The 24,400-nt window shown below is 47.0% G+C and overlaps 1 protein-coding gene and 1 non-coding gene across 4 annotated transcripts in view; both read left to right on the top strand.

Moving 5' to 3' along the window:
- Positions 1-24,400, top strand: part of SARDH (sarcosine dehydrogenase) — an 82,833-nt gene that overhangs the window by 4,839 nt on the left and 53,594 nt on the right. For all 3 annotated transcript variants that reach the window (XM_044993038.1, XM_044993040.1, XM_044993039.1), the window contains exons 4-10: positions 916-1,095; positions 1,807-1,930; positions 2,256-2,356; positions 6,901-7,005; positions 8,724-8,853; positions 17,873-17,959; positions 18,213-18,303. In XM_044993038.1, coding sequence (XP_044848973.1) covers positions 916-1,095; positions 1,807-1,930; positions 2,256-2,356; positions 6,901-7,005; positions 8,724-8,853; positions 17,873-17,959; positions 18,213-18,303 — 818 coding nt within the window. The remainder of the gene's footprint in view (positions 1-915; positions 1,096-1,806; positions 1,931-2,255; positions 2,357-6,900; positions 7,006-8,723; positions 8,854-17,872; positions 17,960-18,212; positions 18,304-24,400) is intronic.
- LOC123352749 lies at positions 4,910-5,011 on the top strand. Its single transcript, XR_006574280.1, has one exon. It is a non-coding gene; the product is annotated as a U6 spliceosomal RNA (small nuclear RNA).

Genomic DNA, 24,400 nt, shown 5'->3' with positions numbered 1-24,400 from the left:
CTGGCTCTTAGTGGGTTATCAAAAGCTCTGCTTGGGGCAGTTATTTTTTCAGGATGTGGTGGCTGTAGGTGGTTGATGTGAAAGTTGTACTGGTTATAGGGGACAAACTCTGGAGTCTTCTAATCTCCTCTGGATGTTTGTCCAATAGCCCGATCCACTCTACTGAGAACGCCTCCTCCCTGGCTGTAGCATGCGTCGTTCTAGGCTAGCCAGGGCTTTGTGTTCTGCTGTGTCCCGGAAGAGCAGTTCATAGACTGAAATGCAGCCTTGAATGCAACTGGGTCTGATCCATGAATTGCTTTGAAGATTAGGACTGAGGCCTTAGTCCCTAAAGTAAAAAGAGCAACCTGCTTGAATGTCTGTGCAATATTTATGGAGAAAATCCATGCCCATGAGGGAGGAGACAAATCCTGTCTGCAAATGATCCTGTCTTCTACCATGTCGCAGGGAACCCGCTGCGTCAATCTTTAACTCGGCTGCTTTGAGTTGCAGCATCAAAACTGGACTGCCCTGTTATCGGCCAACCATTTATCTTCTGCTGTGCGTAGAGCCCAGTTCTCCTCACAGCACAGAGGGAGATTTTTATCAATCAATCCTGATTGGGGTAAAAGTACAGCATCATATTTCCAATTGCACCGCCTACTTGTATAGGAATAGGGTAATGTTTATAGGTATAGGAATAGGGTAATGTCCCTTTAAATAGTTTGAGCCCACTAAAGGTGCTCACTGTATGCTGCGTTTTGGGAATCCACCAGAAACCAGTTAGATCGTCAGTGTGTCTGTAGCTAGGCCTGGCATGTTTGCGTGTAGTTATTTGGGACCCAGATGTGCCCCTGTGGTTGATTGTTGTGCAGAAATGCCACACCATATTGTCTTGTCTGCATTAATGCACCTGTTCTCGTGTTTCGTTTGTAGCTGGGTAAGGTCTATGGCATAGAATCCTACGTCCTGTCCCCAGCAGAAACCAAGGACCTGTACCCGCACATGAACGTGGATGATCTTTACGGCACACTTTACGTTCCCAAGGATGGCACGATGGATCCTGCTGGCACCTGTACAACCCTCAGCAGGGCAGCTACCGCCAGAGGCGCTTCGGTAATTGACTGTTGCACATTTGGGTGGGTGTCTGAGCCTTGTAGCTTTTCACAACTCACACATTCAGCCATACGTTCTCTCTCTGTACATTTCCCCCCTCACACCCTTGATCCTTTGCTTCCTGCTGTTCCCAGCCTCCGCCATTCTCAAAGCCAGGTCTCTGTTTCAGTGTTGCCTTGTTCTGCTTAACAGCGCCCCCCTTTGGCAGATTGGGTGCGGTGCTGACTGACTTTGAAGGGAGTCCCGGCCATGCCTCATCAGAGATGGTGGTTTTGGCTTGGAGCTGTAAGAGATGGGGAAGTAAAGAGGAGGGGAAAGGATGTGTGACCAACAGGCCCTCTCAGAGGTCCAGAGAGGGCCTGGGCCACTTCCATCTTTTGAGGTCCCTAGCTTGAAATGACTTTTTGTTTCAAAAATTCCTTGAATGTAATTTTTAAAATTAAAAAATGGTCAAAATGGAAACAAACTCTTTCATTCTAGCTGAAATGTATGTTTTTTTCAGCTTTTTCGATTCGCTGAAATTTTTTGTTTCCAGCCAGAACTGAAACAATTTTTGTTTTGATTTTTTTCAAAATTGCCAATGAACTAACAATGTGTTATTCAGCCAGCTCGACTCAGGAGATCCGGGTTACTCATTTGGCATTATGAGTCCAACTCTTAACATTCAAACCCCAGGGGGCTGTCACTGTGCTTCTCTTTCGCTGTCCTCAGGTAATAGAGAATTGCCCGGTGACTGGTATTCAGGTCAAAGCCGATGACTTGGGTGTGCAAAGGGTCGCTGCGGTGGAAACAAACTATGGGACCATCCAGACACCCTGTGTGGTGAACTGTGCAGGTAGGAAATCAAGGTAACGTAGCTACAGCCCTGCCACTCGGCATAATCTGATGGGGATACTAGTCCTTCCTGTCCCAGCAATTGGGAGACTTTGTCCAGTCTTTGAGTGAGGCATTCTGTGGTTCACCATGGCTGTGCTCAGGGCGGGGAAAGATGCCAAGCGAATGCAGCTTTTTATTGTGTTTAGCATTGAGCCGAAGGGTCTTAACTCCCTGTTCCCACACGTCAGGGGGCAGCATTCTGGACTCTGAGCCTCTGATCTCTGGCGCAGCTCCTCATACATTCCAGTGGTCACTCACGGTGCAGTGGTTTGTTTTTATGGCAGGAGTGTGGGCCCGAGCCCTGGGCCAGATGGCTGGTGTAAACGTGCCCCTGGTGGCTATGCATCATGCATACGTGGTGACGGAGCGGATAGAGGGCATTCAGGTCAGTTCATTGCTCCTCTTCTCTAACTGGAGGGTTTGTCATCAGACAGGCACATGTGCTGAGGGTGCTTTCAGGAGGGGACTTGATTCAGAATTTGTGGAGGGGTCTCCTGGTTTTCACAACTGCTTCTATGATCTGGGACACTTTTTTCTCCATAACATCCAACCTCCTTTCCTTTCCTGGAGTTGGATTTGTGTGTCCCATCTTCTCTAGGAGATGCTCTTCTTGGTGAATACAGAGACGAAACATCTGTGAATAATCTTGCCAGTGAAGCCGACTCTTGGGCTTAGCTTGCATCCCTGGCCCCTTTTATCTGGCTATCCACAGACATTCAGGTGGAGTGAGGTCCTACTCACAGGAATATCCCCTGAAAGCAGAAATGCTGTGAATCACTGGGTATGTCTGTATTGCAATCTGAGGCGTGACTGCAGCTCAGGTAGATGCACAAACGTTCGCACTCCTAAACAGAGCAGAGTAGAGGTGACTGCAATGGCTTCAGCGCGGGATAGCAATGGGAGTATGTACTCGAGATCTCCGGCATCCTTGTACAGCCCACAGTGGCAGATCTACGATGCTGTGTTTTGCCACGCTCGTGCAGGTATGTCTCCCCGAGCTGCAGTCAGACATCGGATTGCAGGGCGCACACATTCAGTGTGTGCATCCAAGGCCTATTTCACCCATTGTTATTATTCAAACAGTAGCTTTGTTGAACAAATCTGCATGTTCACAGGTAATCTGCAGACAGAAAGGGGGACTCCTCCGGTTGATAAAGCTCAGACCAACCAATCAGAAGTGGAAACAGTACCATGTGACTGAAGGTGACCAGAGGCACAATGCAAATAGCAAATCTGAGTAGCAGATGCACAACACGTGGCTGTCTAGTGCCAAATAGCACCAGGTTTACAAATAATCCATTGGTTAAAATGATCTTGCACTGAATAGCACTGGTGACAAACTGGGGGAAACGTGCAAAAACATCCCTGAAAACTGTTTTTGGAAAAATGTCCTAACCCGCATAGGGTGACCAGAGAGCAAGTGTGAAAAATCAGGAGAGGTGAAGGGGGGTAATAGGTGCCGATATAAGACAAAGCCCCGTGTATTGGAACTGTCCCTATAAAATCGGGATATCTGGTCACCTTAAGCCTGCTCTAGAGCAAAGCAGTGCTGCGATGCCGAGGTGTGTAATGACCAAGGTAATAACAGGCTCGACCTGTTTGTGGGTAATGTGTGATTGAAGGAGAACAGGCTACATCTAGCAGGTAACTTATACAATTTGATCAGCTCTGCTCTTGGACCCTGGCCAGACCCGAAAATTCGATTGTATTCTCTCTGTTCTTGCACCAAGCCCATCCCCACGGTATTGGACTGTTGGTAACTGACCTGGTGGGGCAGCACAGGCTGGTCCATTGTGGTTTTGCCCGACATCCCCACTTGCGCTGCTCAACACCACTGCTGTTGTGATGTCATCTGAATCTCACTGCTCCTGGCTCAGCTTAATGAAGCCACGATACTGCTCCTCTGAGCCCTCTCCTTGCATGAACGAGCATGTTGCCTGTTTCTACATTCCCTCACCCAACTGGTCAGGGCGGCGGGAGAGGAACCCTACTGTTCTTTGCGGCTGGAATTGTTGTTCTATATCCCACTGCCCCATCTCAGCACATCTGCCCGTAGCATTTCAGAAACAAATGTCGCCTTGGAAAAGTTTCATTCCTCAGCCTGCAGCTAGATGTCTCTCTTGGGCAGCACAAGCACAATGCAGCAAAGGGAGCATTTCAAAGGAAGAGCTTAGATGGAATCCCTGAATGTTGACTGGCTTCAAACGTAAGGACATGCAGGAGGTCCCTCTCCATACCACGTACATGCCTAGATGAAATGGGCCAGGCCTACCCCATGCAGCCCACCAATTTCACAACGAAGGATCGTTTAGGACAGAATTTGACCCAAAGTGTGAAAGGAGAGAGTCATTCTCCCTCTGGCTTCTGTGGAATTTAAGCACATGCCTAAGTGCTAGGCTGAACAGGGGTTGGTTTAGACACATGCTTAAAGCCACGTGTTTTTAAATGCTTTGCTGAATTGGGGCCTAAATGCTACTGCATCATTCACATATTTGTAATGTTAAGAATACCATGCTTTTCTCAAGGGTTCTGCGCCAGAAGCTCTCAAAGCACTTGACAGAGGACATCGCTCTCCTGATGAAGGGGAAACTGAGGCACAGACAGTTGACGTGACTTGCCCAGGGTCACCCAGCAGGCCACTGGTAGAGCCAGGAATAGCACCTAGTTCTGAGTCCCAATCCTGCCTGTGCACTATGCCAGACTGCCTCTTCTTGCACGCTGGGGTCCTGGGGACACCTAGGCACGGGGAAGATACGTATAATTAATACTGTAATCTTAAGTATCTTATTAAATGACTATGATTCAATTTAATATTTATGAATATTTTAACACAAGGGCCCTGTTTCTGCTGTTTCCCCACCTTTCATAGCAGAATTACCCTCGGGGCTCTGGTGTTTTGTGTTTGATAAAGGAGTCCAGATATCCCCGGGTAACTGAGGTTCATCTTCGGCAGCACATATACTAAAATTGGAACGATACAGAGAAGATTAGCATGGCCCTGCGCAAGGATGACACACAAATCTTAGCAAACAGCCTTTATGGAAAAGTCCTGCAGTCCTGACAAGGAAATGATACAGTTTTCTAAATATTTTGAACCATCCTGCAAAATTTCAGAGACATTTCTATGTTTTGGAATTCTATAAGGGAGTTTGTGAAACCATATAAAAGGAGGTGATATTAATTTATGGTCTGTAGATTTTTTTTTAAGAGTAATTTTGTATTACATTTTCTGTACAGCCCATCTGTTTTCCCCTACATCTTGATTCTTTGACAATTGATTTTGAAAAGTGCCATTTAACTATATTATTTTTTATATTGCAGTAGCATCTACCAGCCTGACCCCAAACTGAGTCCCCGCTGTGCAAGGCACTGCACAGATACATAGTAAGAGACAATTCTTGCCCTGAAGGGTTTGCAACTTAAATAGACAGGAGTAGAAGAGGAAAAACCTCAAGTGACTTGCCCAAGGTTGTATAATAAGTCAGTGACAGAGCAGAGAATAGAACCTAGGTCTCTTGACTGCTAGGCTAGAGACCTATCCACTAACCACAGTGCCTCTTACTGAAATGTTGACTATTATTAATTTATCAGTGGAAAATACAGTAAGACCCTACAATTCCATTTGTGTAACTTACATATTTTCATGCTATGTTGTTAAAGAAAGTCAGTGTTATTCTTTAACTATGTAGTAGTGTCTTGGCTGTTGTACTGTTTCATCTTGTTGTGTAGGTGGGGTAAGAGAGAAATCATTTTCCCTTTTAACGTGGATCAAAACACACCGGCCTGCCAGTTCTACTCCTACAAATGTCTGCAGCAGCTCTGCTGCAGCCTATTGATTTCGTGCCTTATTATCTGAATGGTGCACCAAGAGGATTGGCACCCCATTGCACTTGGCCCTATACAAAGACATCAATTAACTCAGCGTGACCTAAGGGATGGTGCCCTTGACCGGGACTCAGTAGACCTGTGTTCTGTTCCTGATTCTGCCACTAGCCTGACGAGAGACCTTGGGCAAGTCTCTGTGCCTCTGTTTCCCCAGCTATAAAATGGGGATAATGATACTATGACTTCCATTGCAAAGTGCTCTGAGATTTACTGAGGACAAGAGCTAGGCATTATTGCTATCTTCAGATGAATACACAAGTGCAATCTTGTCTGCTTCCATAGTCACTCAGTTGTGGTTTTGTGGAGGAAGGCTGGATTTGGGGTGACTATGTCTTTAGAGCCTTTGTTTTTAAAAGGACCCCACTGACTCTGCAAACAAACAGTGAAAAAAAGACCTGGCTGCGGCAGGTCACAGCCAATTAGTTTCAGCGCTGGGCCCTTTCTCAGCTGCCTGCTTTGCACAGACTAAAAGTGGCTCTACCGTGCCTCAAAGAAGTAAGAGCCCTACTTGACAGCACTGCTCAGACACCAGCAAAACAAGATTAGCGGCAGACATGATACGAGCAATGCACCGAGACATTCTCCCCGCATACGCTGCCCACAGGCAAAGGGTGCTAAGCAGCAACTGGAGGTGCTGATATGATTACACGGGCTGAGTCTAATTCACTCAACAGATCTGCTGTGCGTCCCAGCCCCAGACCAAGAGCATGAGCTACGTGGCGCTGAAATGCATGCAGGGAGGAGCGGGGTGCACTCTGCCTCGGGGTGAGGTGGTTCTAAGGGATTTCCGTGCTGGGGGAAACGCAGAGGAGCTGCTAGTGATTCCAGCAGGCTTGGACTCTCCTGGAGTGGAAGGATTTGGAGAATAAACAGCCCTGGTAACCTGCACCCTTATGTTTATAATGACACTCCACAGTGGCCATCTAGCAAGGCAGCTGCGGGGAAGAAGAGGGCCATTCAGTTTTGGGTGCAGTGTTGGAACAAGGGCAGAAGCTTTACCCCTCCTGCCCCGCTTTGATGATATTCCTTTCTACCTCTGTTTAGAATATGCCGAACGTTCGCGATCACGACGCCTCGGTGTATCTCCGTCTCCAAGGCGATGCCCTGTCCGTGGGCGGATATGAGTCAAATCCAATATTCTGGGAGGAGGTGAGCGGTGCTGAGAGGTTTTCATAGGAAATAAAGCATGTTACCAGGAAAGCCGTTTTGACAAAGTAGGCGCTGAAATGAACTCCTTAGCTCTCTTGTTTATGTGCCAGAATGCATGAAATGAAGACCCTTATCATTAAGACAGAGCTGGGTTCAGCAGGACTCGGAGGGAGAGGGGATTTGACAGCTTGTGTTGTTTGGATCTGGCTTAGCTCTAGACCAGAACCAAACCTGCTTGAAGAAATGTATGCTCTATGAGCAAGAATGGGAGAGGAAGGACAGTCTAGCAGTTGTGGCACTAGCCTGGGACTTGGGAGATCACAGTTCAATTCCCTGCTTTGCTATAGGTTTTTGTCTCTGACGTTGGCAAAGCCACATGAGACATGTCTTCACTTCAGTTTATTAGCTTGGGCCTCAGGTGTGGCCTCTAAAACCGTTCTCAAAATACAAAAATGCCACCATGTCCTCCTGCTTTCTCTCCACAGAGTGGCTTGTTTGAGAATGAGCTCACCAGCTCATTGTTGTTTATTTCACAGTAGCAGCCAGGCCCTAGCTGAGCTCTGGGCCCCATTGTGCTGTTCACCAATAATATGGGATAGTGTCTGCTCAAAGAGCTCATGTGCCAAGTAGACCTGGCAAAGGTTGGGTAACAGAAAGTACTATTATGCCGGCTTTGCAGAGTGGAATTAGAGCTTCAAAGAAATTAAGTGACTTGCCCAGAGTCACATAGGAAGAGATAGGGATAGCTCAGTGGTTTGAGCATTGGCCTGCTAAAGCCAGCGTTATGAGTTCAATCCTTGAGGGAGATATCTGGGGTAAAAATCTGTCTGAGGATTGGTCCTGGTTTGAGCAGGGTGTTGGACTAGATGATCTCCTGAGGTTCCTTCTAATACTCTGAATCTGTGAAGAGACTGAACCTAGAGTTCCTGAGTCCTACCACCCTTTCTCCTACATCAAATGGTGCCAAGTGAGTTCTTAACTGGCAGTCGTGACTGGAAATTGACTGTCCAACTAGGACATAGTCCTGTAACATGAGTCTTGGTTAGATTTTGCTCCCTCTCTGCAATGGGAGAAAGGCTTCCAAACGAACGAACGAATGAAAATCTTTCCGGGATTAATGTTGAAGGTGATAGTAAATGACTGTGGCTTGTGATGAACTTTTTCTTCAACTTTCCCAGCCCTCTTTTCCTGTCCTATATCCTGCCGATGGGGTGTTCCATTTTCACAGTAACTGGCTGGGGAGTTTAATGTGTCAATTACTACAGGAGTTAATGGGTTTGTCTTTCAAGGAAAAATGAGGTATTCGTTCTTGTGTTTTACCCTAAGACAAAGTGGACAGTGATCTTGAATGAGCCCATACGCAAGTGGTTCTAGCGAGGCATCACAATTCTTCTCCTTGGCTGGACAGCTTAGCAGATAACGTCCTATGAAACCAAAGTTTCCAAAGCAGCTTCTAATTTTGGGTGCATTGGTTTTCAGGGAGCCTTAATCAATGTCAAAACTCCCATTGACTTCAACAGGGCCTGGAGTTCACCCCCTAGGGCTGTTTTCCAGAAGCGCCGAGCCCCCTCAGTTCCTATTGATTTCAGTGGGCAATGAAGATACTCAGCCCCTTACAGGAAGCAGCCGCTAAGCAGCTGTCAGAATGGGGTGTGTGTATAAAATAAACCTCTTCTCTCACTTAACTTCTGTGTACCTCGGCTCCTGTTTCCCCTCAGGTATCTGAGAAATTTGCCTTTGGCCTCTTTGATCTGGACTGGGATGTGTTCATGCAGCATATTGAAGGTGCAATAAACAGAGTCCCGGTGCTGGAGAAAACTGGAATTAAATCCACTGTCTGTGGGCCAGGTAATATTTTGACAGTGCATTCCACATGCCATCAATGCAGCTTTGTTCCTTGATGAGTCTGTACTGATTTTTTTTCTACGTATTCTCCTAGTTTGGAGCTAGCAATAATTATATTTATATTCAGGGTTAGTATGAATCAGTCTCTCTTGCTTTCTCCTACCCACCCACGCAAGGAGACAAATTTGGAATGGATAAAATGTCTGTCTTCCTTGGTTTTTCCTTAAAGACACACACACGTGCACACTCACAAAAAAGATGGAACAAGGACCTGGTCCAACCCCCATGGAAATCAACAGAAAGGCTCCCGTTGACTTCAGTAGGCTTTGGATCAGACCCTGTATATAAGCAGAAAGCTTGAAAACATGCTGAGATAAGGGTGGGAAATGGCTCTACAGATCACTGCTTGCCATGATCATCCAGTGCATTGATCAAATCTTTTTTCCCCCAAAGCCAGTTCCCCTGTGTACTGCTGCAGTTACCCCTTGTTTTTCTCAAGCGGTGGGGTTCTAGATTGCCAGGGATGGAATGGAAACCTTTCCTTCAACGTGCTCAAAGGCCAGCGAGAATTTGGCACATCCTTGGAGCTGCTCAGCTTCAAACCGCTGGTGGGAGCACTAATTAGAGCGAATATCAACTTGGTTGACCTGCCTTGGCACTAAAAGCTGGAGCAAAGCTGAGCTCGCTCTGTCCTGGCATGATGGATATTGGGCTTCTCGCACATGTCTGATCTGGAAAGCTCACAGATCGGCTTGTAATGATTTTGGGGATGTAAGTCTCAAGGTGGGTGGAGCAACGGGACAGGGGAGCCCCAGAATTTCAATGTTGTCTTGGTCTGGCCATCCACTCAGCATCTCTGTCCGAGGGCCCTTAGGACGTCACAGCTGTCCCGTGCCCTCAAGGTTCCCATTGCAGATTCTGTCCTCCTGGGTGAGGAGGTTTTGTTAGGCTGTACACACAGCATCTCAGGCTGCTTGAATTTCTCAGAAGCCCCGTGACGGGTATAGCATTTCTAAACCCCACACCAGTCCCATTGAGCCTTCTGGAGATACAAATGCAGTGGAGTGGGGAAGTGCTAGGCATGACCTGTGAAGCAGAACTGGCAAATACACGTGAACGCCAAAGGGACCTCTGTCTAGAGGCTCTTGTTTGCACCCGCTTGCTCTTTGAAGGAAATAAGCCCGTTGGAATACAGGATTGGATGCAATGATATCCTAGTCCTGAAGGTGGCGGCAGAAGTCTTGTATAGGGAGAAAAATAGCCCAGGAGATTTGTTATACTTCAGTGGGTTTTTTTCCCCCTCATTCTCTGGGCAACGCTGCTCAGTGGTTTTGATGCTAAAAGTCTGCAGCCAAACGAATCCCAGAGAAAGTGGGTACGGCCAGGCAGTAATGTCACCCACGTTCACCGCTAATTTTGCTGCGACTGGATTTGAAGGCCAGATTTTCAGATATTGGCCTCTGCTTTTTGCAGATGTGAAGTTATTTTGCACCCTCAGCTCTGGTAACTTACTGCAGAAGTCCAGGTCTCTGATTAGTGGGCACAAACCAGGAAAAGGGTCGTCTAGGACACAGATCCTGCGAGGTGGCGAGCTGCTTTGAGTCCCTTTGCACATCACCTTGCATGACCTTTCCACATGGCAGCTGCAAAAGTGGGACCTATTTGTGCCTTCAAATCTAGGGGTATGAGTAAGATGGGGAGGTGAACTGGGGTGCTTTACCTGGAAGCAGGGTAACCATTGGCAGGCGGTATTGAGATATTTTAGTTCCAGGCCCAATAGAAGAATGGTCCCCAAGATGGAAGGTTCCATGTGTTTCGGAACAATGCCTGAGGCAGTGTACCTCCAGGCTCAGACAGATCCAACCTCCCAGCTGTATTGGATCAGTGTCGGGGAATGCTTTGTCACACTGAGATTAAGGGATACCCTGATACAACACTAGCTGGCAATACAGATTCCCAATTGGGAGTCATCAGCAGAGAGGATAAAGGAAAAATCCCAGGTCCTGGGACCTGGGATACAAGAGTAAAGGGATAAAAGAGACTCCAGAACCTCAGTAAGGAAAGTAAGAATGCAGGGAGGAAACCGCTAAACGTTCAGGGTACGTCTACACGAAGAGCGAGGGTTGAGATTCCCCTGCTGTGTACACGTGCTCATGCTGAAGCCCTTTGAGCTGGCGTGAGTATGACTAGCTGTGTAGCCACGATAATAGAGGCACAGCTGAGCTGTGCTGGCTACAAATCCTCCTGAACCCGGTGGGTCTGTACGTGGCATGGCTGAGCCGTACCTCCACTGCCGCTACCCATGCTACTGTGGCTACACTGCTGTTTACACTCGCGCTATCTTAATGAGAGCTACCACGAAAGCGTGCACACAAGCATTGGAATCACCCCCCGGGCTCATAGTGTAGACACAGCCACGCGCACACCTCTTTCCTCGCTGCTGGTTTCATGGCTCTGCATTGCACAGGGATAGTTTCCTGCATGGGTGTGCCAGCAGGGGTCTCTTAATGCTCTGGGGCCTAGAGAAAATGATCATGATACTTAGGGCCAGGTTTTTCAAAGGCACCTAAAGATGCAGATAGGAAATCAATGGAGTTGGGCACCTAGGTGCTTTTGAAAATCCTACTAGGCACCTGTCTACCTCTTTAGGTACCTAAATGCCTTTGGAAATCAGGCCCTAAGTGCTTTTCATCTCTAGGTCACAAATCAGTGTTATCATCTCCATTTTTAGAGATGGGGAAACTGAGGCACAGAGGTGCAGTGTCTTGCAAGGGTCCCACAGCAAGTCAGTGGCAGAGTCATGGGGTAGCGCAGCGCTCTCCCAACATTTAACCCAAACTCCTTGCACTAGACTACAGCAGCTCCTACAGATTGAGGGGTTTGGATTGAAGGTTTCTGCTGTCTGGGCATCATTGTATCCATGGGAATGAGCTGGCAATACTAAATATTCAGCAGGGACTGTGATGGCTGGAAATCAGATCCCTGGTGTCTGCCTTGCAGGAAATGGGCGTTGAGATGTGTATGGGACCAATAGCCCAGGGTCCAAACGCATGTGTCTAGAGGTCCAAATGTATCTAGCCTCGTGACCAGACCAGGACCAACTTCCCAAAGTCGGGGGTTTTAAACGAAGGCTTTAGAAAAGGCTTTGCACAACCAAGGTTTGGAGACCTGTACAGAGAGCACATTTCCTGATAGCATCCTCCTCTCTCCCCAAAGATTCAGCCAGCTGTGACTTTTCAGAACACTTTGACAGTGTCCTAAGGGGGTGACTTAATTCAGCATAGCTGGGCCAGCCCATCTTCCCTGGTCATCCCTGCGGCATGCATCTGTGGTCTGTCTTCTAGTCAGCAAGAGAGCTAGCCATCTTCCGGCCAAGCCCTGGATGGTGACCTATATACCCGTGCCCTACCCGTCACTGTATATCAGACTCTTAGGCGGCTTTTCACCTCTGCTCTCCTTGGTTCAAATCTAACCTTGTACAAATTAAAATTAATTTGCTATTGGTCCAGTTCATAGCAGATCTGTTCTCATCAGGAGATTGCTCTGCCTTGGGAACATGACCATGAGGGGCTACTCAGTTTCTTCAGAATTTGAGCTTTTATTTTTGAAAAAAAGAAGTTTAAAGCTCTTGTGGCTGCAAACTTTTTTAGGTGCCAGGGTATGGAACCAGATGAAGCACTATCCTTTTTACGGTGCAGACACCCTGAAACAATAGCCCTAAGAGGCATTATAGCTATCTGATGTTCACTCTGAAACCTAGTGACAACACTTTAAAATGTCAACGCTGATGGCTATTTTATTGCTGATCTTTTTGGTGGAAATATCCATATGGCATGCTTAGGCAGCATGACTGGATTCTTTAGACATTAGGGATGGAAAAGATCTACCAGATCTGTAAATCCAGCACCACTGGCAGTTCTAGGACTGGCGTCTGCATGGCTTATATAAAAGGGTATTGAGTCTGAAATGAGATACAGTGCAGTGCTTATAGGAGTCTGAGGAATAGCTTATGAGGTTCCATTTCAAGACTGCTGTGCATTTACTGGAGAAGCCTGCACCATAAAGACCTGCTCTCATTTCACTGAAGTATTTAAAAGGAAAAACCCTCCAGCCCCACAGGGACAGAGCTGCACAGTTGCTCGAAGGGAAAGTAGGACACATCTCTTGCTCTTAACCAGATAAAACATGACATTTACAAGGTAGATGCCTTGGCCCTGGGAAGTGCAGCTTTGATTAAATCAGGGTGTAAGTACAGCTCTTAGTCTCCACTGAGAAGCCAGGTCTCCAGCAGGAAGCCAAATTTTTTTTTATATACAGTATTTGTAGCACAATAAATGTGATTTCTAAAGGCTCAGTGATCCTTTCCCCCCACCCCCTGCACTCTGGATTTAAACGTGCATGTATTCTATCTGTGAAAGCCAAGTCACGGTGGGTTTGGAACGCACAAACAAATGGCAAAAGCATGTTGTTTGTGCTGTGCAGTAAATCTTTTATAAAAGAAACTCTTGTCCCCTTTATAGTTTTGCAACCCAACTTGCTTCCTGGAGGCTGGGGACAAATCCCCATTAATGGCAAAAATATAGTTCAAGGACATAACAAACCAGTTTGCAAAAGGTGGCATGGGATTTACAGAGTGGGTTGGGAACTGGTTTCAGTGGGAGAGCACTGTTGTTAGAAGAGAGAGCACAAGCACAGTCCAGTTAACCAGACTTCTGTATCCCAGAAACTTTTTATCAACGACAAGGGTCATCCTCCACATAGGAACGGTTGCGTGCCATCTAGGGCCTCATGCTTGTCATGCCGATCACTGTGGATAGCTGGAACTTACTAGTAGTCGTGAGGATAAAATTCAGCTTCCCCTGTTCCAGATTCACAGGCCTTAATTTGCATTATGTTGCAGTTGTATGGGGCCCAGTGCCCAGTCATGACCCATTTTTTGCCAAAATTGTTAATTCGTTGAAACCAAAACTGTTCACGTAACAGGGTCGATTTCAATGACTGTCCCGACTTGAAAATTTGGGGGTAGAAAAGGGTTTTGAAATAGAAAGATTCAATTGGTTTTAGTCAAAATGATTTGCCGTTCAAAAAGTTCATAAATTTAGACTAAAAGATGGTTTTCAAAAAATGAAATTGAAATGAGGCATTTTCAAAATGATTGAAGCAGAAGGTTTTGATTGATCTGAACCAACAAACATAGGGATTTTAGGTTCATGACATTTCAACTTTTCAGCCCAGTTTGGGACAGGAAAATGTTTGAATATCTAAAATTTCCATGGGACCGAGAAGCCTGTTTCCCACCACTCTAGCTGGAGTTGAGGCTACTACAGTGTTGTATCAAGCAGGCAAGGCACTAACAAGCTTGAACAGGACTTTATTTTTACAGTGGAAACCCCGTTACCAAGCGGCTGCTGGACACTCTATAACTCTCACTCAGCCTCCTCCACTCCTCCTCCCTCTTTCCTGTTTCCTGTCCTTTCAGACTCCCAACAGCCAGTGCTCCCAGTTCTAATAGTTACAAGCACATCTAAACACCACTTACAGGTCCGGAATGAGGTGGGTACCTGACAGCAGAGCTCTGCAAGGAAAACTTGGGCAATAGCTGCCTGCCTTTATGCCCTGGGTATCAGCACCAAATTCACCCAACAAAGACCACAGTGGTTTAAAAGCAGACGACTTGCTTTTACCCAGTCCTGCTTCCATCAAACATTCATCTCCTATTTTTTTTTCTTCTGGCTGCCTCTCCACAGCTTGGTTAGGCTTTTGGTGCAGGAGGCATAGAGTGTCCTAAATATCTACGCTGAGGATCTGATAAATTCCCTCTTCAATGCAATGTGTTAGGTTACCAAGCCACATTTGTCTTTCCACTCTGCCAATGGATGGTTATATCCCATACTGTACACGGGGTTACAGCAGACCTCGCGTACCAAACAAGACCATTCCTTCACAGGCACCCTGTGTTTTGGAGAGTAGGGGCTTTGAGTTCATATTTCTTATCAGTTATTTTTATTGCGGTTGAGCAGAACCAAGAACAAGACAGATAAAACTAGAGATGAATGTCTAAGACTCAATTTGCTTGTAAGGGATTTACCAATAATGGAATCTTTGCACGTCATGGCAAATCCTTTAGCTCACCCTGTAGAGCGTCTGCTTGGCAAGCCATGGGCCTGGGTTCTACTTCCACCTTCAGATTTCTCCCCATTAATCCCCTGATTTATAGTCCGGCCTGTTTGCTCAGTGAAATGTGGGTGTCTGGCGACCTGCCCTGTTGAAGACGAAAACTTTGTTCTAAATGGTTGTGTAGAAATTAGAGGTGAGTTGGAGCCACAAAATCCAGGTCCAGATCTGGATTCAAAACCACCCCCAGAGGTCAGGAGCAGCCAAATACTATTTCAGACTTGACTTGAGCAGAAGTAGAAAAAGCAAGAGGAAGGGAAGATTCAGCATGAATATCCCAGTCTGCAGCCATTCCTCCTTTAGCTGTAGTCTCATCAGATCTCCCAGGCTAGGCACAGGTCAGTACTGGATCAGAGCTGCTTATTGAGAAGAAATCAGCTTTGAACCAACACCCTCAACCTCTTGTTAGGAGGCAAAGCAAAGAACCTGACCATATGGTCGATAAGATCCTGTAGTGTCATGGAGACATGGCTTCCTCCCAGTTGGGAGGGCCACATTTTGCCTGCTATGTTTTACAGTTGGCTGCAGTATTCCTGGGCTTTCCCAGTCTCGAACTGTTGAGTGCAGTTGCCGTGCAACACTGAGCGGCTGACACGTCTTGCTCCAGAGATGACTCGATTTCAGTTTTGGAGATAGCGAATTCTGCTCGCAGGCTGGGGTTTGCATCGCCTGTCAGAGCTGGGGCCCAAATCCCAAGGGAGTTAAACGGGAGCTGCATGCCTAAGCCCCTTCAAATCCCCAGTTCTGGGATCCTTCCAAATGAGAGGCCCTGTCTGTATATGCTAAGGTGCACATGAGACTGTGTGCTCTTTGAGGCACAAGCTATCTCCGTGTGGGTTTGTACAGGGACGCTAGACACCGACACACTAATAATGAGAATACCATGTCATTTATTATTATTTATGTATCTGTATTGTGTAGTGTCCAGGTGCCACAGTCCTGGACCAGGACCCCCTTGTGATAGCTGCTGTACAGACACAGAACAAAGAGATGGTCCCTGCCCTGAAGAGCTTATTCATTGGTTCTTCCCAAATCCCTTCTCCTTTCTCTTGAGTGCGAGAGAGAACTTAAACCAGCTGGAAATTGTGGACCAAAAAAGGCCCAAGGGATCATAAAAACAGGATCAGACGCCCCAGTGGATGGACAAATGGAGTCAGAAAACTGTCAGACAGAGGTTTAAAAAATACCGTGGAGTTTTTTTTTTCTCCACCCAACATAGTGTTTGTTTTTTTAAGAGTTCTGATTGACAGCCCTATCTGGAGTGGGACTTGGCAGAATGAGACATCATTAACACAGGAGCCCTGGGCATCTGTTCAGATGAAATCCATTAGGTTAATGAAGAAGTATTTATCTGAAATTCATGAAGCATACCAAGAGAAACAGATTAGGATAAAAAGAAAATAACAATAACATTAACCTGGCCCGGCCCTCGAAAAGATGACTAATGGAGCAACACAGCTCGCTTGCATTGGGTGGGATTTAGCCAGAGAACGATGACTGTTTAAAATAATAATTTAGGAGGAATTAATAATTCCTGGAGCATTTGCTGATTTAGTTAGATCAGAGGATTCCTCTCACTTCACAAAGGGCCCTTTTATGTTTACAGATTCCTGTTCAGGGTGTTCCCCTGCCCAAGCAGCCAATGGCCTTGCTTTCAAAAGCCCTGTGCCAGGAACGTGCTGTGAAAGAGGAATCGTTCAGGAAAGCATCAAGGAGATGGGAGAGGGGAGATTAACCAGGATCAATGGGATACAGTAAAGAAAGGGAACAATGAAGTCTAACTATCAGGGAAACTCTGCAGAGGCTGAACCCTTTTCAACTGGGCAATAGTGGGTCTCCCATTGAGGCAACACAACCTCAATCACTTCGGATGTGAACTAGACTGGTCAAGCTACTAGGAAAATATCCAGGAGGGAAGAGTCCTCCATCGGCTGTGGCATGGATTGAGCCTGTGGTCTGATCTAATCCGTAGACCAATGGTCAAAATGATCTTCTCCATCTCTGGCTTCTGAGATTGCCCCTGCACTGCCGACTCTTTGGAGAAGCATGCCAGGGTTCTGCTGAAGGTTCTGGTGGAAAGGTGAACTGGAAGAATTTCTGGGCGAAGCTGGGGGTTTAGCACCTCCCCCAGAGACCAAATGCACTAGGTAGCCTTCGAGTAAGGAAATCTCTCACCAAACTCTAGCATGGCTGAGGGGGAGGTTTGGCTTTAGCGCGAGACAGGCCTTTCACTGAAAGAAAGGGTCTGTTGTTTCCTGACCTGATATTTCTCCCTATTGCCCCCAGACAAACACTGAAATAGGCTGAAACATTAGATTTTTGTTGCCACACCAGCTAGAGTGATTTTGGTTGCATCAAACTGTATCTGGGGGAGGACCATTCCGGAAGAATCCCTGTCTCTCCTGGTACCTATCAGTCTCTGTCTGTTTCCACCAATCATTATCATGCCTCATCTCTGTTCACAGGGCCTGATCCAAAGCTAACCAGAGTCAATGGGAATCTTTTGACTGTCCTGACTGGACTCTGGATCCGGCCCTTATGGCATGTGCTCATTACCATGGTAACTGAGCGCTGTTCAGCTTTGATCCCTGCTCATTTATGCCCCTGTTCAAAGGGACAGCAGCAATTTCTTCTACATCATGAGATGTCCAAGTAAGAGGGACACTTGAGGTTATATTTTCAAGATCACTCCGTGTTGGTCTAACTCTGTTCTCACTGACTCCAGCGGCAGCAGAGAACACTTGAAACGCCCACTCTGGAAATGCGTGACCTATCTCTGAAACGCGTGGGGAACACGTGGCTGGTAAGGGTTGTATTGATGGGTTGTGTCATCTTTTCTGCATTCTAGAATCGTTTACTGCAGACCATAAGCCCCTCATGGGGGAAGCGCCAGAAGTCCGAGGCTTTTTCCTTGGCTGTGGCTTCAACAGTGCAGGTAAGACAAGACCTAAAATAAAAGGTCGAAGTTCCTTTCTTTTATCGAGAGCAAAACCCCATCAGCTTCACGGAGGGGGAAGATTGGGCTCAGGAGAGGGTTATCCCGGCTGGAGACATAAGGGGCTCCCTATCTTGTCCTCATGTCATAAACAATCCCTGGGTCAAGCAGTGGGCGTTTTGAATGCACAGCAGGCTCAAAACTGATTTCCTGACTCCGCTTACGGTCCTCTCCTCCTTTTCTTTTTGCTCAGGGATGATGCTCGGAGGTGGCTGTGGGAAGGAATTGGCCCACTGGATCATTCACGGGCGTCCCGAAAAGGATATGTACGGCTACGATATCAGGCTAGTAGCTACCCCAACCCCGAATCTTTTCCCCCTGTTCTGGCTAGATATCACGGGTCAGTTCTAAAGGAGACTGCGCGTGTAGGAGGAGCGTTTTGTTCTGCTTTGCTTCTTGGCAGGAGCTGGGAGTGCTGAGGTGGCTGCGTATCCAGCCCCATTGAGCTGGGGTGGAAACATTTCATATTATTACTTACCTTACGATAGCACTCAACCAAAAGGAAGGCTCTGTGGTGGTAGGCACTGAATGTGCACATCAAGAGAAGGGGTGCCTGCACCACCGAGCTCTCCATCTATCTCAGAGGAGGACCAGAGGTTAAAGGGATCTTACGTGACTTGCCCAAGATCGCACGCAGCCGATGGGGCAGAGCAGAGAATTGAGCCCTTGTCTTCTGAATGCCACTTTCAGGGCTTTAGTGCTACTGCTCAAGGATGGCCTTGTGGTTAAAGTACTTAGGTTAGGAGAGTGGTGGTCGTTATTAGAGAGGGCTCCAAAGTCGAAAAGCGCAGATCCAGATACCCATTTTTAAAGTTTTTATGGTCAGGCTTGACAAAGCCTTGACTGGGATGATTTAGTTGGGGATTGGTCCTGCTTTGAGCAGGGGGGTTGGACTAGATCAAGGTTTCTCAAACAGGGGTGGCCGCTTGTGTAGGGAAAGCCTCTGGCGGGCCGGTGTGTTTACCTGCCCTGTCCGTAGGTCCGGCCAATCGCGGCTCCGGGCCAATGAGAGCTACACAAGCAGTGACCCCTGTTTGAGAAACCCTGGACTAGATGACCTCCTGAGGTCCCTTCCAACCCTGATATTCTATGATTAGTATTAGGGGTGTTTGAAATAGTACAGGCAGCCCCCAGATATTCAAAAATCATGAGATTTTTTTTAAAATGATTTTTAGGGTTCTTTTCCTTTGTGCCTTGGTTTGTGAGCCTCGAGGATGCATTGGGGTCATGTCTTCAAGTTTTGCTCTGCAAACGTGAGCAAACCAGAAACTGTTCTAAATAAAAAGACAGCTCCGATTCTCATGTGTTTATGTGTCTGCCGGAACTGGGGTTTTCATGACGACACCCTTTGCCGTGCGACTCTCAAAACACCCACTAATTGGGTCGAGTTTTTGCAAGTAGCCCCATTAGTATCTTTTTAATGGAGCAAACCAATGTCCCCATCCCAAGCACCTCCTAACGTAGGGGTGTTTGGAACCCCTGTTCCGAACTTGGTGGCCTGAGTCCAGGTCTAGCCAAGCGGGAGTATTAGGCCTGTGACCAGGTGCTCTTAGAGAGTGTGATCCTCTCCCAGCCAAGAGGCAATGTACTTTGCGTTGCTCTGCCTCATGCCCAAAATCGAGTGGGGGATGGGGGTGGGGTTAACTGTGCAAGGGAGGATGGGCTGTCAGGGATTTGCTGATCTTTCTGTTGTGTCAGTAATTGCTCAAAGTGCGGTATTCCCTCTGGCCAAAGGTTTCTAATGGAGGCACGCTGGGGAGTGGGGAGTGGACTCATTTTCAGTTACTCAAAGTAAAGAAAGAGTTTTCGGAAAGATAAAGCCTGCACAAGGTGATTTCCTCAGTCTGGCTTCAAGTCAGTTTCTTCCCAGCACCCTCCCATCCCCTATGTGCATATTCAGGTGGAAAGCAACATGGCAGGTCACGCAGAGACCTTCCCTAGCAGAGCTATAAATAGAGAGGTAGTTGGGGTGTGGGGAGCGGGATCAGAGGACTCAGCTGGGCTGGTACTTGCTTGTGGACCAGCAGGCTGTGGATTGAATTCCCCTGGCTGCATCGGTTGATGGATCTGGGCTCTGGGGTCTGCACTAATGCTTAAGCGGTCTGGCTTGGAGAAGGTGGAGAGGAATGTAGCGCTCACAGGAGCCAGAAGTTCCTTTTAACATGCTCAAGCCCCAGACACAGCATGTCGCGTCACGAGACAGCACAGTCTAACTGACGGGCTGGGCAGTTCAGGTAATTAGATGCCTGACTGGCATCAAGTGCACCTGGAAAATTGCAGGGGCAAAGTAAGAGACACGATGGAAGCTCCTTTCAAACGCTGGTCTTATTGCACTTGATTGAGGTGCAAGGGAAATGGAGGCTATGCGTCTGGGTGAATGAATGGGAGCAGCTCTCCGAGATGTTGCTCGGTGCCCAAGCTAGGCCTGTTGTTATGAGGTAGTTTTGCTTACGCTGGCTTGTACTCAAAACTGGGTGTCTGCAGGCTGACAAGGCTGATTTCCATGTGTGCACAGGGCCAATCTCTCGGCAGCTGCCCCTGTCTCTCTGAAGAGCTGGAATTAATTACACTGGATAGCTTTAATGAATTTACATGTTGGATTTATCTCATTTCCCCCATTGCGTTTTCATGCAAACAGCTTCCATCAGACACCAGGAGATTGCAATGATGAGAGAAGACAGGGTAATTATATCTGGGTTTTGTTGTTGTTCAATTAGTGCAGTGCCTAATCCTCTAAGTTAATAATCGAGGTGACGATTTCAATTGACGAAAGATTATCTTCCTCCCACAGCAGGACATGGGCCATGAGGTTTTGAATGAGCTGATGCCGGCTCTGTAATTGGTTTTTCGTTTTCAATTATACTTTATTGGGTTTGTTGTTTTATAGGCATGATGATGAAAAAAGCTGTCAGCTGTGAGCTTTAAAAGTCACATCGCAACAAAAGGCAGACCCAGCACAGACCCACTGGGCCAGGCTAGTTCCATGGAAAGGAACAGCTCACCTTACTGTTAGCAAGAGACAGCAGAAAAATACAGTGTTTGACCTTCCCGCTCCGAGCCCTGCAGCTGGTGCCTCTTTAGGAAATATGCTGCTCACAGATGATGGAGACCATTAATCTGGGAAGGAACCTGCTGCAATATTATAAGGGGTGCTGGGCACATACGAAAAGCCGTGTGGGGTTTGTCATCCAGATCTGAGCTTTGCAGTTTTGTCTCATCTCCAAAAACTGCAGCTGAGATTCTCGAACTTAATGAAGGGATTTGAGTTGTCCAGGCAGCTATTACAATCTCCCCCTCCATGTCTAATAATGATCACGCTATCTTAGTGCGCACACAGCATCAAGCACAGAAGCTTTCAGCTTGACAGATCTGAAAGCCTTTTAAAAACATGTTGATCAAAATGTGTGACTTCATGTAACTCCATTAGCTTCGATGGAGTTACACCAAGGGTGAATTTGCCTCCCACATGTGCCTATGTATGTATCTATCACTTCACCCACCACTGACAGACAGCCACCTCTGGCTGGAATGTGGCAGCTGCTGAACGTTTCACAGCATGTGAAGAACACCAGTACCAGCTGAAACTGCCAGGGGAGCAGAACATAGTTTTCCAAAGAGGGATCTGGACAGGGCAAAGGCTTGGTATGGAGCTTCTTATAGCTCCTATGCGTAATGGATTTTCTAGCCGTCAGGTTGGTTTGTGTCTCTGCCAGATGGCAAGTCAGACTCCAGCCTGTTTGTTGGTTTGTGGTTCCTGGAGTTATGAACCCAGTGCCAATCCTTGCTGGGTTTTTTTTATTATTATTTTTATACTCCTCTTTAAATAGCTCCCTTTTCCACATATTTAAATATTTATTCTTCCAAATGCTCACTTGTAAATATTTCATCTGCTGGCGGTTGCTGCTCTTGCTTCTGTCAAATGTTCACTGCCCTGGTACACGGGCTGAGGCTCCAGGAAGAGGGCTGGTGGGTGAGCGATGACACGGGAAGTGGTGCATGCTGATATACCAGACAACCGTGGCTTTTGAGGCCCCAATCCCAGCTCTCCAAGCAAGACCAGGTCCCAGAGAGCTGACCGGCCTGACGCCCATGATTATTATTCGAAAGGCTCTTTGCCAGTGGGTTTCCTTTCCGGCCTGCGAGTCTGCATGGCCTCTGGGGCTCCCGTGCCTAAGTCTCTGTGCTGAGTCTAACCACTGATGAATGCAGGTGATAAGTGGAGGGTTGTGATGGGTATGAGCTACAAAACTAGACCTGAGCTTCCCCAAATACAAAGATGTTTAGTCCATTACACAGCAGGACAAAAGGCCAGTTGCAAAGTATTGGATCCAGATCCCAACTGTCTTGAAATCCAGAGGAATTCAGCTCCGGGATATTCCCCAGCAGTAATCATAGGACTGGAAGAGACCTCAAGAGGTCATCTAGTCCAGTCCCCTGCACTCATGGCAGGACTGAGTATTATCTAGACCAGGGGTCAGCAACCTTTCAGAAGTGGTGGGCCGAGTCTTCATTTATTCACTGTAATTTAAGGTTTCACGTGCCAGTAATACATTTTAACATTTTTAGAAGGTCTCTTTCTATAAGTCTATAATATAGAACTAAACTATTGTTGTATGTAAAGTAAATAAGGTTTTTAAAATGTTTAAGAAGCTTCATTTAAAATGAAATTAAAATGCAGAGCCCCCCAGACCGGTGGCCAGGACCCGGGCAGTGTGAGTGCCACTGAAAATCAGCTCGAGTTCCGCCTTCGGCAAGGTTGCCATAGGTTGCCTACCCCTGAGCTAGACCATCCCTGACAGGTGTTTGTCTAACCTGCTCTTAAAAGTCTCGAATGATGGAGATTCCCCAACCTCCCTAGGCAATTTATTCCAGTGCTTAACCACCCTGACAGTTAGGAAGTTTTTCCTAATGCCCAACAACCTAAACCGCCCTTGCTGCAATTTAAGCCCATTGCTTGTTATCCTATCCTCAGAGGTTAAGAAGAACAATTCTTCTCCCTCCTCCTTGTAACAACCTTTTATGCACTTGAAAACAGTTATGTCCCCTCTCAGTCTTCTCTTCTCTTCTCCAGACAAAACAAACCCAATTTTCTCAGTCTTCTCTCATATTTTCTAGACTTTTAATCATTTTTGTTGCTCTTCTCTGGACTTTCTCCAATTTGTCCACACCTTTCCTGAAATGTGGCACCCAGAACTGGACACAATACTCCAGCTGAGACCTAATCAGCACAGAGTAGAGTGGAAGAAAAAGCCGCATGAAAGGGCTGCACATGTTAGCATCCCCTGTCCCACCCCTCTCGCCACAGCAGAGGCCTTGAGGCAGGGTGACAGTCTCTGCAAACCCCGGCATTAACCTCAATGGAGAGTTGGGGAGATACGGCTTCCCCATTAGTCCCTTAAAAAATTCTATTGCTGGCAAGAGGCGGGGAAATAGAAGGTCAAGCCTTTTTTCTGTTGTGGTTGTGGTCTGATCTGCTGTTTTCCGAGTGCTCCCCATCCCCTGTGCATGAAGAAAATGGGGGTGGGGGAGGGGAGCTTAAAGCATTGTTTGAAAAGGCCCTATAAATGATATTCTGTCTTGCCTTTGGCCTGATGTCTTCCCTCCCCCCTTCTCCAGACCTGGGGGCTTTGGGCTGGATGGGAGCCCACTGCAATTTTGCAAGACACGCTCCCCGGCTTGCCAAAGTCAATGGATGGGAAAGGTGCCATGGGTAAGAGACTAGGAGGTTATTGTCGGTGAGTTATAGGTCTCTGTTAATAATAATAATATGAGCATGTGCTGAAGTAGCACATTCCTTCAAGGAGCTTTTCTGTTTGAGAGATGAAAATTATGTCCAACAAATTTCAGATGCTTTGGGTTTTATGTCTATTTCAGTCTGGGAAGAACTGGACGAAAAACGTAAAGAATATTCATGGCTCGTTCCTTTTTCAGGCGTATGTTTCATTTGCAGGCCAGCTCGACTTAACCTGAAATATCCTGCTCTCCCCTCCTCCCCGCCATGAGACCATATCCTGCCCCCAGTTATGCTGGTATAAATCTGCTTAAATCAGAGCTGCAGAATTTGGTCCATGTGGCATAAAAAGCATCCAGCTCAGGGAACAGTACAGCTTGGTCGCATATGGTGTGAGTTGGTTCTGCTGTGGTCCATTGTCTCACATACTCTGTTTCTTACATTTGCTTTGATAAAGAACAGATGAGAATTCTTAGGCTCCATCTCACCCTTTAATCTGCAGAGACTTTAAAGGGAGGCACAGACCCAAAGAACCAAATTCAGGATCTCGGTTTCTCCAGTAGAGATCGACAGTTAATCTAATGAAGGCAGTGGTGCTGTGGGCAGCAGTGTGTCCCAGTAGACAGTGCTCTGGACTGGGACTCAGGAGA

This window comes from Mauremys mutica, chromosome 18, assembly GCF_020497125.1.
Source record: "Mauremys mutica isolate MM-2020 ecotype Southern chromosome 18, ASM2049712v1, whole genome shotgun sequence".
NCBI classification, from domain to species: domain Eukaryota; kingdom Metazoa; phylum Chordata; order Testudines; family Geoemydidae; genus Mauremys; species Mauremys mutica.
Note: the sequence above shows the minus strand (reverse complement) of the source record. Positions and strands in the feature narration are given on the sequence as shown.